The following is a 13,164-nucleotide window of genomic DNA, read 5'->3' on the forward strand; positions in this document are numbered from 1 at the left end:
GGAAGCCTAGGTCAGAACAGGGTGGACAGATGGGTGGTGCGTATATGGAGGGATGGACAGATAGACAAATAAGAGAAAACTGTTCATGCTAAAAACCCATTCTCTTTAATAGTTAATCCAGTCCCCAGTGACAACTCCACTTGGGCTGATCATGCTGAAGACCACATCCGAAGAGCTGGCCTGCCCACGGGAGGACCTCAGCATCGCACGGAAGGAGGAGCTGCGGAAGCTGCTCCTGGAGCAGGTTCAGAATGTCCTTGGACTTCTCACAGGTTAGTGAGACAGGAAAACCCAGGTTGTACTGCAAGCTGACAAGGGAAGCTGGCAATATTCCTTTTTGAATGGCTGCCAAAGCACTTTTAATTTAATTTTATTTATTTATATACGTATTTGTTAAATTTATTTGCATCCTACCTTGCCATGGGTCTACTCTTAGAGTTGGGGACTCTAAGCCAGGAGTCCCTAACCTCTGGGTTGTGGACCAGCACTGCTCTGCGGCATCCCAGCAACCGGGCCGTGCAAGGCCCCATCCAGGCTTTAAGATGTGGGGAGTTCAACTCCCAGAATTTCCAAGCCAGCCATGAAATATTAAGTGGGAGTTTTTAAATATTGAGACGTTGGAACTAAAGAGGTATACTGAGTAATTTTTATTAAATTGTTATAAAATGGATCTACAGGGGATAATAAGAGGCGAATGAAGAAATAATTTTAATGCTCAAAAACGTGCATCAAACGATAAAGAACAATGAGGAGACAAGGGGATTGTCTAAAGAAATGAGCAGAGGTGCAAATGTGAGCGTGCACCACCTCTGCGCATGCGCACGGCTTTCTGTGCATGCACAGCAGTCGCGCATTACATCTGGGTGGGTGGGCGGAGCCTCCCGCAGTCGCCGCTACCTGTTCACGCGATCCGGAGAGAACCAGCTGAATCCCACCACTGGAATTGAATGTATAAACTACTCAACAATTGGGGGCGGAAAAACGAACATAATATTCAGAATGGAATGGAATGGAATGGAATGGAATGGAATGGAATGGAATGGAATGGAATGAGTGGAATAATGGAATGGAATGGAATGGAAGGGAATGAGTGGAATAATGGAATGGAATGGAATGGAATGGAATGGAATGGAATGGAATGGAATGGAATGGCATAGAATAGAATAGAATAGAATAGAATAGAATAGAATAGAATAGAATAGAATAGAATAGAATAGAATAGAATAGAATAGAATAGAATAGAATAGAATAGAATAGAATAGAATAGAATAGAATTTTTTATTGGCCAAGTGTGATTGGACACACAAGGAATTTGTCTTTAGTGCATATGCTCTCAGTGTACATAAAAAAAAAGATACATTCCTCAAGAATCATAAAGTACAACACTTAATGATAGTCATAGGGTACAAATAAGCAATCAAATCATACTAGGAAACAATCAATATAAATCGTAAGGATACCAGCAACAAGGTTACAGCAGTCATGCAGTCATAAGTGGGAGGAGATGGGTGATAGGAACGATGGGAAGACTAATAGTAGTAATAGTGCAGACTTAGTGAATAGTTTGACAATGTTGAAGGAATTATTTGTTTAGCAGAGTGATGGCATTCAGGAAAAAACTGTGTGTCTAGTTGTCTTGGTGTGCAGTGCTCTATAGCGGTAGGAGTTTAAATCAGGAAATAGATGAGAAATTAGAAGAAGAAGTGGAAGGGAATTATTTCTTTTTTTAATGGCATAGTTTCACTAGATGTCTTTGAAGTCTTAATACTGTAAAAGAAGATTTTCCCACACTGTACATTATTTTAAATGCCTCTTGTTATGTTTCCCCATCAATCTCTCCTTCCCCCCCCCCCCATGAAACAAAAACAGTGTTAGGACCTCAAGAGAGTACAAAGCAGACACATTATTTTTAACAGTCGGCTGACTCAAATCCGAACCCTAAATAACCTCACATTTGTTGCCAAAATAACCCTCTTCATTATCAGTTTTATTTCTGGAAATCCTGCTGTCTCTTAAGACCACCTACCCGTTTTTTTGTTTTCTGCTAAGAAAGAGATGTTATCAGCGTTCTCTCCTTCGGCATTCCCATGGGTTTTTTTTTTTTTTCAAAAATACAGTCAGGAATCTGGCCCTGATTGACAGGTAAAGAGACCATGACACACAGAGCGCGTGGCATCAACGCTTGAGGTTAAACCATGTTCTCCAATTCCCCGAATTCCACTGAAATAACAAACTTGTTAACTGAGGCTCGGCGCTGAATGTGTGAACGAATTTGCAGCTGCTGAGACTTTGCTCTTCTTTTGTGACAGGTATTTTGGAGAGCATTTGGGATAAATACAGTGTTACGGCTGCCACCCCACCACCATCTCCGACGTCCAGAGAAAGTGGTAAAAATCTTTGCTTCTCCTTCTGTTTGTTGTCCATACCAGGTAGTCCTCGACCTTACAACCATTTGCTTAGTGGCCATTCGAAATTACATCCACACTGAAGAAAGGGACTTATGACCGGTCCTCGCGCTTGCAACGGTCCCACAGTTAACATTATCACAATTTGGGTGCTTGGCAACCGGCATGTATTTACAAAGTTTGCAGCATCCCGGAATTACGTGATCTCCCCATTGGTGACCTTTCCAGCCAGCTTCCTACAAGCAAAGTCAATGGGGGAAGACGGGTTCGCTTAATGATCGCATGATCTGCTTAACAACCGGGGCAAAAATGGTGGTAAAATTAAGCACGGCATGCTTAACAACGACTGTGCTTAACAGTGGAAATTCTGGTCCCCCTTGTAGTTGTAAGTCAAGGACTGCCTGTAATTCTTAGTGACACCTACATCATCATTATCATCATCTTCATTTAACGACCCCATAATCCCTTGCGGGGTAGCAGTCTGGGCAACTGAATGGAGCTAGCAGAGTGTTTTAATGGCCGGATGCTCTTCCTGTCACCAATGCGGAGTTTTGTTCAGCAGATATATTCTCGGTGTGCCCAGAGAGAGAAATATCACTCCTCTTAATGACACCCATGTCTTTGGGGGGGAGGGGGGGAAGTCAGTATCTGGGTCTAGGGAAGGAAGACAAGATGGTTTCTATACAACAAAACTTGAACGTTGTACAGAAATGGCTGTGGTGTAGCTTATTTTGACGATGTTGTTGCTATAGGGATAACAGTGACCGTAGGTTGTGGGGATTTGGTTGTGATGGATTTGTGATGTATCCCAGGGCTTCTGGCCCTTACGAATTAGTGTTTTTCAACCTTGGCAGCTTTCAGATGTGTTGCTGGCTGGGGAATTCTGGGAGTTGAAGTCCACACATCTTCCAAGTTGCCAAGGTTGAGAAACGCTGCATTAGGGAGCCACATTGTAAGTTTGCTACTTGTCCGAGCAAACTTTCTAATGACTTCCACTGCCTGGCCTCTTTCTCGACAGACAGAGAAGTTCATCAGGCTGGGAAGCCTAAACCAGGGTACAATAATTCACACTAATTAAAGCCATCCTACAAAATGGCAACGGCTTGCTGTCTCATTAGCACAGATTGCTCCTCACACCGACAGCCATCGCAGGCTGTCAATTCATTAAAAAAAAGTAGGGCTCCTGCCCGATATTGGCTGCCCAGTTTTAATTAGGGGAGATCAGAAGCTCACTTCAGAAACATGAGATGGGGGGATGATTAAGCTGGTAACCCCAAAGGTCCTCTTCTGAATGACTTATTTCAAGAGCAAGTCAGCAGGATTTTCTGTCTATTCCACTAGGCTGCTGGGGTAAAAAAAAAAAAAAAGGATTCAGGGATACTTCAGCCTATGATTCTAATGCAGGGGTGTCAAACTCAAGGCCCACGGGGGCCGGATCCGGCCCATGGGGTGCTTAGATCTGGCCCCGGGGGACCACCCTGGAAACAGTGAAGGACCGGCCCATGGTTCCTCTGCCAGCGAAAACGGAGCTCGGAGGGGCTGCGGGTGGCCCTCCCGACCTCCGTTTTCACTGGCAGAGGGCTGCAGGAGGCCGTCGCAGCTGAAAACGGAGCTCGGGAACCCGTTTTTGCCGGCAAAGTGCTCAGGCCACCACAGCCCCCCCCCCCCGCCCCCAGCATCAGAGTTTCTTGCAAAAATCAAATCCAGAAGCACACACTGATTCAACAGGATTCATAAACTTCTTTATATACATAATAACAGATGAAAGAAATTTTATAATACCAATAGTTGATTCTTCGACGTGGTAGAAAGTTACAGGCGGAACACAAGGCAGGACAGGACAGTTAGTTTCATTTCAGCAGAGCAGACAAGCTCACACAGACAAGTTCAGTTTAGTTTCATTTTAGATCTGAGCACAGAGCAGGCAAGCAAGTCCAGACTTGTTTAGTTTCTGTTTCAGACCTTCTGCACAGACTCAGTTGCCTAAGCCACACCCAGACTTCTTCCTTAAGTTTCTATTTCCAAATAAGCCTCATTGGCTGACCTGTTACCATGCCTTCCCATTGGCTGATCTATTCCAGTCCATGAATATTCATACTCTGACTCCCCCCTCCCCGACATAAATCACGTCGAGCTGGCCATGCCCATCCTGGCCCCCCAAGGTCAATCACAACCCTGATGCAGCCCTCAATGAAATCGAGTTTGACACCCCTGCTCTAGTGGATCCTGCCAGGGGTGGGTTCTACTTACCTTTACTACCGGTTTGCAGTGGGGCCACACGCGGGTGCGCTCTTGTGCACATGCACAGAAGCATTTTGTTGACATCGGGGTCAGTGGGCAGAGCCTCCTGCCGGTTTTACTACCAGTTCTATAGAACCGGTGCGAACCGGGGGCAACCCACCACTGGATCCTGCCTATTATGACCTCATGTCACGGACGTTTTGTTAAGTGAGATTGACTCACTTAAATCATCCCCATCCCACTGCTCTCCCTGGTACTGTCATTAAGCAGCGCACAAAGTGCCTTGGGTGAAGGAAGCCTAGTGCAGGCACTAGCACACCTGCCCCAAACCTTCCAAAGCTTCTCTCACCCCAGTGACACCCCCTGTTCGGTTTCCCACCCCTTGGGGACCCCACAGAACCTGGGCCTGTTTCGCCCCTCATTGAATCGCCACAGTCCTTGGTCATAAGTAGCTTTTGGAGGGCTGTCATAACTTTAAACAGTCGTTAAGTGACCGTTCATAGGTCGAGGACTACCTGCATAGTCTGGGAATTGAAGTCCACACATCTGACAGTTGCCAAGGTTGAGAAATGCCTTGAAGAGACGTGGTAGCGCAGTGGTTAGAATGCAGTAATTGCAGGCTGACTCTGCATACTTCCAACAGTTCGATTCTCACCGGCTCAAGGTTGACTCAGCCTTCCATCCTTCTGAGGTGGGTAAAATGAGGACCCAGATTGTTGGGGACAGGAAGCTGACTTTGTAAACCACTTAGAGAGGGTTGTAAAGCACTGTAAATTGATATATAAGTTTAAATGCTGCTGCTATTGCTGTAGTTGATTGGATGTTGCATTAGGAGCCTTGGTGGCGCAGTTGTTAGATTGTGGTATTGCAGGCTGACTCTGCCCGCAGTCTGGAGTTCAATCCTGACTGGCTAAAGATTGGCCCATCCTTCCATCCTTCCGAGGTGGGTAAAATGAGGACCCAGATTGTTGGGGGCCATGGGGTAATTCTGTAAACCACTGTAAAGCACCGTGAAGCTGTATGTAAGTCTTCAGTGCTATTGCTATATTGTTGGCAAGTCTTAGCATGACCGGAACTTAACTTGTACACGTGTGCTTTTTCCTGTACAGGCGATCTCTTGAGTAGCCTATTGCAGAGTCCCAGTGCGGCCAAATTACTGAACCAGCCAATCCCCGTCCTTGACTCAGAGAGCGAATACGTTTGCTCCCTGGCTTTGGAGTGCCTAGCCCACCTCTTCAGCTGGATCCCTCTGTCGACCAGTATCACCCCATCCCTCCTCACCACCATCTTCCATTTCGCCCGCTTCGGCTGCGACACCCGCGGCAGGAAGATGTCCTCCATCAACGGCAGCAGCCAAAACGCCTCCTTGAGTCACGAACGTGGACAGCTGGGCGTGCTGGCCATGTCTTGCATCAACGAACTCATGTCAAAGAACTGTGTGCCTGTGGAATTCGAGGAGTACTTACTCCGGATGTTCCAGCAGACCTTCTACCTCCTCCAGAAGATCACCAAGGAGAACAACGCCCATTCGGTGAAGAGCCGGCTAGAACAGCTGGACGAGAGGTAAGGCTGGGCGAAATCAAGCCAACCGCTCTTCTAGTTTAATTTCAGGATAACTTTTGCCGATGACTTGTTATGCATGGTGTGTCTAATCGCCTTTTTTCAGAGTCCCAGGACGGAGGCGGGGAAAACAGCCAGGTAAGTGTGACCCAGGTACGTGGCCGTGGGGCGGTCAACTTTGGCAGGAATGAGTTTGTGGTGGCGTAGGAGTTGTGTTTCTTCTCCCACCCCCCCACCCCCCTTCAAACCTCCCCCATTCGTTACAGTTTGGCTGCAGGTCTGAGGTGGTCCAAGATCTCAATTTGCTTCCATTCGGTTGTTGCTGTAAGCAGCCGAAGAGACGCGGTGAGGTAAAGGGATATTGGTGGTTTTCTGGTTGGCAAGGAAGGGGTGGATGGGCCCGGTTTGGAGGGAAGAGAAGAGGCCTTAGGAAGGTGTTTTTCTCCAAATTGGGTGGTCTCCTGAGGCAGAGGCGGTCTTCAGCAGGTTCTGACTAGTTCTGGAGAACCAGTAGCGGAAATTTTGAGTAGTTCGGAGAACCGGTAAATACCACCTCTGACTGGCCCCACCCCCATCTATTCTCTGCCTCCTGAGTCCCAGCTGATCGGGAGGGAATGGGGATTTTGCAGTATCCTTCCCCTGGAGTGGGGAGGGAATGGAGATTTTACTGTATCCTTCCCCTGCCACGCCCACTGAGCCACGTCCACAGAACCGGTAGTAAAAAATTTTGAATCCCACCACTGTCCTGAGGGCTGCATTGGCTAAGGGCGGCGGGAGATGCGGTCAGTTCTTCTCCGGGACAGCCTCTTGGAGAAAGTGAGGGCAGAATTTTAGTGTTGTTTTTTTTTCTTTTTTCTTTTTTTTCAAAGCATTGTAGGAACAACTTCAGGTAGGGCAGTAGCTGGAATGAATTTAGCTGCTTGGAAATAAATTACGTCAGAAAAGCATTCCAAAAGCAGAGTCTGTTGTTCATTTCTGATTTCCTTCCGGGGTGGTGCGGTAGCCTAGAGGTGACGCTCTCGCCTGACAATCAGGAGACTGTGAGTTCGATCCTAAGTAGAGGCAGATATTTCTCTTTTCTGGGCACAATGAGTATATATCTGCTGAACAAAACTGCTCATTGGCAACAGGAAGGGCATCCGGCCAGTAAATACTCAGCTCCATTCTGTTGCCCAGACTCCATCCTGCAAGGGATTATGGGGTTGTTAAAAGAGGATGATGATTTCTGGTTTCCTTCTCCTTGCCAATGCCTTTTTTGACCAGATTCAGCCTGGATTTCGGGGTTTTTTTGTTTGCAGACTCCATCCAAAAAGCTTCCGGGCTTGTTTTGACAGCCGTTGAAGAAAGGGCCTAAAGCACAAAGGGAACATTTTAGGTTTTGGCAAGCGTTGTTGAAATGGAGGTTGGTAGGAGCGGTTACAGAATGCAGCCCTCGCATTTTACTGCTGATCTGCTGGGCATCCCATTCAGTCGTAGCCGGCAGGAAAATTTCTGCCTGCAGTCAAATGTCGATGGAATGTCGCTTTCTTTTTTTTAAAAAAAAATGAAACAAACCAAAAACTCTTAGAAAGAAGCTGTTGTAGACTGTTGAGAGGGAGATTTTTCTTTAATATATGCGAGTGACTTGAGGACACCAGTCGGATCTTAACGATACCCAGTTATTCTCTTCATTACTTCTCATCTCTGGACCAGTGTTTCTCAACCTTGGTTGTTTTGAGATCTGTGGATATCAAGTCCCAGAATTCCACAGACAACCATGCTACTATGGAATTCTGGGACCTGAAGTCCAGATGCCCTGGAAATTGAAGTCCAGAAACACTTCTCTGGACCTTCTAGACCAGTGTTTCTCAACCTTGGAAGCTTGAAGATGGGTGGACTTCAACTCCCATTCTGGGAGTTGAAGTCCACCCATCTTCAAGCTTCCAAGGTTGAGAAACACTGTTCTAGACCCATGGCTGGTGTGGAATTCTGGGAGTTGAAGTCCACACATCTCAAAATGGCCAAGGTTAAGAAACACTGCGCTGGACCTTCTAACCTCTGGACCCCTATTTGATCTCTTCACGCCACATTTCTTTTCTAGAATTCTTTCCTAATCCAAAGAAGGGTGGGCTGATATTGAGTGAAATCTCTGTTAAACCTGGATGGTTGCCCTAGCAACTACAGCTGCTGTGGATTGGCTGAAGGGAGCGCTAAATTGGGAGGAAAAACAGGATGAGATTAAACCTTTCAAAAGCTGGTTGAAGTCTCTAAACTGAGATTTTCTCCCCCATCTCCCTTGCTTGCTTGGCAAAATCCCACCAATTCCTTCCTTCATATTACCAGCAGCCCTTCTCTTCTTCCCTTCTGATGGACGTGGGACAATCTGAAAGCTAGTGCAGTCAGGGGATAAGAGTTCTTAAGAGTCACAAGTCAAATAGTCCTGGTTTAAGGTCAGGATCTCAGCCCTGATTTAAGATTGGATCTCAGTTATGGTCCTTGTACGAGCCCTAGAGTTATTGGAGGATGAATAGAATAGAATAGAATAGAAAATGGAATGGAATGGAATGGAATGGAATGGAATGGAATGGAATGGAATGGAATGGAATGGAATGGAATGGAATAGAATAGAAGAATTGAATTGATTTGATTTGATTTGATTTGATTTGATTTGATTTGATTTCTTTATTGGCCAAGTGTGATTGGACACACAAGGAATTTGTCTTTGGTGCATATGCTCTCAGTCTACATAAAGAAAAAATAAAATATATTCGTCAAGGATTATAAAATACAACACTTAGTGATAGCCAAGGTTACTAATAAGCTATCAAACTGTACTAGGAAACAAATAAAACAATATAAATTGAAAGATACAAGCAAGATGGTTATAGTAATAAGTGGGAAGAGATAGGTACTGGTAAGGAAGAGAAGAATAATAGTAATACAGTCTTAGTAAATTATTTGATAATGTTGTGGGAATTATTTGTTTAGCAGAGTGATGGTGTTCGGGAAAAAACTGTCCTTGTGTCTAGTTGTTCTGTTCTATATGATGCTCTATAACGTCATTTTGAGGGTAGGAGTTGAAACAATTCATGTCCAGGATGCGAGGGGTCTGTAGATATTTTCACAGCCCTCTTTTTGACTCGTGCAGTATACAGGTCCTCAATGGAAGGCAGGTTGGTAGCCATTGTTTTTTCTGCAGTCCTAATTATCCTCTGAAGTCTGTGTCTGTCTTGTTGGGACAGAACCAAACCAGACAGTTATGGAGGTGCAGATGACAGACTCAATAACTCCTCTGTAGAACTGAATCAGCAGCTCTTGGGGCAAAACAAGAACAGAGGTTAGAATTTTTTGGAGGATGTAGAGAGAAGCATCTGAAAAGTCTTGAAAGGTGGAGGGGAAAATGCAACCAGAGCTATAGATGGCCCGTCAGCATTTCTCTTGCACCCCAAACCTTTTTCATGGGTGATTTTCTTTGCCATTTGGGGGATGTGAGCGACAAAATGCATGCTTTTAAGCTTGGCAGGGGCCTAGGACAATCATTTCTCTCCCGAGAACTCTCCAACCTGTACAAAACAGGTTGTTGGCTCCTCCTCTGATAGAAATTGTATAAAGTATTGCTTTCTTCGATATCAAATAAATGCACATTTATGATGATCGTGTCTAGCTTTGGAAAAGTGAAAATATGGGAATTGCTAAAAAAAAAAAGGTTTTACGTTGTGGCCCTTTAAATTTTGTGAGTGGAGTGAACATAGCTGAAAACCTTGAAGCGGTAGTGTATGTTTTGTTTTGTTTTGTTTTGTTTTGCATATTTCCTTTGCATAATCAGAATTTTCAGACTTGGCAGTTTTTATAAAGACCTGATAGGCCATAAGTTCTGCTTACAGATTTGGGGATCAGACTGAATGAATGTTTGGGATGACAGCTTCGTGTTTTCATTACCTCAGCGTTGTATTATTCTAACAGTTGGTTGGCTTTATGAAAGAAGACCCAGTATTTAGAGAATTATTTATGTCACAGGTTTTTTTTACTTTGAAAAGAAGGCTGTATACGCTCATGCTTAATGTCACACAATATCTAGACTAGCATTCTGTTGGGAACTCTTAAGTTTGTTAGAAGGAAATCAATATCATGGCTTTCAACCTGCCCTCTGTTCAGGGTAGAAACTTCTGTTGGGCTCTGTGTCGGAGGCAGAGAGGGGGCCAGGGCCATCTGGGAATGATGCGTGGACTCCAGAGCCTCCAGAGTCAGACAGCAGAGAGGCAGAGGAACAGGAGGAGCCTGTTCCTAGTGCACGCATGCGCAGAGCTGCCAGAAGGCAAGAGCAGCTAAAGCAAAAGGGACGACTCGGGAGTAAGGCCAGGAAATGATTGGCCCCTCCATAAGGCTTAAAAGAGAAACCGAGGCACTTGGGCCTTTTGCAGGAAAGCAATGTTGCTAACTCTGTTTCTAGTCAGCATCTTTTGTTTGTTTCTGAACTTAGTGGGGCTTTGCCAAGTAAGGCCTTTGGCAGGGTATCAAAGAAGATAAAGGTTGGTGATTATCCCGAAGAACAAGTTCCAAAGAACTTGTTTTGCTACTAATTGGGACTCAGTTGGGAATGAATGTAATTCTCAGCTGTTACAATAAAATAGGTTTGTTTGGGACTAATTGTGTCTTGTAATGACTCAGTAAGCCTAGATCACAACATGCTGTAGGTTCAAACTTGAACAGAATTCTTAACTAATCCAATTTCTCCACCCAGTATCAGCAATGGTGAAATGCTTAAACCATTAAGGGGGTTTCATTGTGGAAGCTCTTAGCTTAAACAAGCAATATAAAGTTGCTTTTGAACAAGATCTTTTTCTGCTGTTTCAGGTAATAATGGAAGGAAGGGTTGCCCGCTGCATAGGTAATAACCGTAGAGCTTCCATTCAGTTGTTAAAAATGACGATGAATCTGTTTATCTTTTCAAAGAACAATCAAGTGGCTTTTAATTCGTTATTCTTCGTTGCTTTCTTAGCAATCTCCCCATTCGCTTACTGGTGTTCCTTCCTTTTTCTCTTGCAGCTACATAGAGAAGTTTACTGACTTTCTACGCCTTTTTGTGAGTGTCCACTTGAGAAGGATCGAGTCCTACTCGCAGTTCCCTGTGGTTGAATTCCTTTCACTGCTGTTCAAATACACCTTTCATCAGGTACTCCCTCCTTTGAAACAGGCAGCTCTGTTCCCGTGTCGTGATCGCTGTCTTGCATAGAAATATATTTCTGTGAAGGTGCAAAACTATTTTCTGTGTATTTGGGTTCAGCGGTTCTGCATGAGGAACTCTTGATTGTTTTTTTTCCTGTTTTGTTTATTAACCTTGTATTTCAAAATAGTGCCCACCTTTGATCGTCCTCTGCAAAAACCGTATGTATGTTTTCCCATCTTGGAGAAGATCTATCTATGTACAGGTAGTCCTCAACTTACAACAGTTCAAATACAACGGTCATTTAGTGACCGTTCAAAGTTATAACGGCTCTGAAAAAAGCAACTTGTGACCATTTTTCACACTTAACAACCATTGCAACATCCCCATAGTCAGGTGGTCAAAATTCAGGTGCTTGGCAACTGACTCATATTTATGTCAATTGCAGCGTCCTGATGTCATGTGATCATTTTTGGGTGACCTTCTGACAAAGTGTGATGATCCTGACTAACAAATCCAAGCAAATCAGAACTCTGAGGCTGAGGTCTTTCTCTAAGAACTTCTTTATTGGGTACATTATATCGGCACAATCAAATGGAAAACCAACTCTAACCCCGGTTTCTGTATAACTAAAAAGAGGAAATCGCTCCCTCCCCAAAAGTCACAGGTCACGTTGGCCAGTTAAGTTAATTGGTGGGCTCTCCAGGCACTCCTCCCCGTCTCTATCCACCACCTGTAGAGATGACCTTGGTTCCCACGAGAAAGCTTGGTGTTTTGTCTAGCAATGCATTTCATCCTCCTTCCCCCTCCCCCGTCTCTGTGGCAACGGAGAAATAGAAAAAAATGGCTGCTGCCAGGTTGGATTCAAAGATTGACACAAAGTCAGTGGGGAACTCAGATTCATTTAACAGCCGCGTTACTAAGTTAACAACTGCAGGGATTCCTTTAACAACCGCAGCAAGAAAAGTTGTAAAGTGGGGCAAAACTCACTTAGCCAATGTTTCACTTAGCAGCAGAAATGTTGGGCTCAATGGGGTCGTAAGTTGAGGACTTCCTGTAGACACCAAGAATCAACCCTTGGCATATAATTAGTCAGAATTGCAAAAAAAGACCCAGCTCACCTGAGTAACCTGTGATGCTCGTGAAAGGTGAAAGGAAAGAGGTGAAAGGGAAGGAAAGAGGAAGAAAGCCAGGAACTTGATGGACTTGATCAGAGTGACTATGGATGAACCATTGCAATCCCTGAAGGGCCAGGTTGGGGAAGGGTCCCTGTTGAGAATATCTAGGTGGTTGCTTAATGTTGACACTATAATGATGCCACCTAATCAGCGCAAAGACCCAGCTCTTTTCAGAAATCCATATTACTAGGAAAGTTGGAAGAAAAACAAAGAAAACGGCCAATAGCAAGGTGTAGGTACTCAATGAAAAGAGCAATGAATGTACCACTTGAGAGGCCTAAAGGGCCCAGCTGTGGTTGCTAAAAGATGACATTGACTTGATATCATGGAATCAATGATTCAGAAATCCAATCTTGTCGGCTGGAAAGCCGGCAGCCCAGGTTCAAGACCCAAGCGCCATATGATGGGGCGAGTTCCCATCCTCGCCTCAGCTCCTGCCAACCTAGCAGCTTGAAAGCATGCAAATGTGAGTAGATAAATAGGTACCACATCGGTGGGAAGGTAACAGTGATCGTGCAATTGTCTTCAAACAGCGCTGGCTCAAAGGCCTTGAAATGGAGATAAACACACACACACACACACACACATACACACACACACTATATTTGGCAATGACTAGCGGAGTAAAATCTGCAGG

At 44.8% G+C, this 13,164-nt stretch overlaps 1 protein-coding gene across 1 annotated transcript in view; it reads left to right on the forward strand.

Annotated features, from left to right (window-relative positions):
- The window catches only part of XPO6 (exportin 6), a 72,053-nt gene that overhangs the window by 21,649 nt on the left and 37,240 nt on the right, over nucleotides 1-13,164 (forward strand). Inside the window, exons 5-8 of the mRNA XM_070954802.1 lie at nucleotides 113-272; nucleotides 2,310-2,387; nucleotides 5,756-6,209; nucleotides 11,232-11,358. Of these exons, the coding sequence (XP_070810903.1) occupies nucleotides 113-272; nucleotides 2,310-2,387; nucleotides 5,756-6,209; nucleotides 11,232-11,358 (819 nt within the window). The remainder of the gene's footprint in view (nucleotides 1-112; nucleotides 273-2,309; nucleotides 2,388-5,755; nucleotides 6,210-11,231; nucleotides 11,359-13,164) is intronic.

This window comes from Pituophis catenifer, unplaced genomic scaffold (assembly GCF_029215685.1).
Source record: "Pituophis catenifer annectens isolate HBS135680 unplaced genomic scaffold, rPitCat1.0.hap2 SCAF_16, whole genome shotgun sequence".
NCBI classification, from domain to species: Eukaryota; Metazoa; Chordata; class Lepidosauria; order Squamata; family Colubridae; genus Pituophis; species Pituophis catenifer.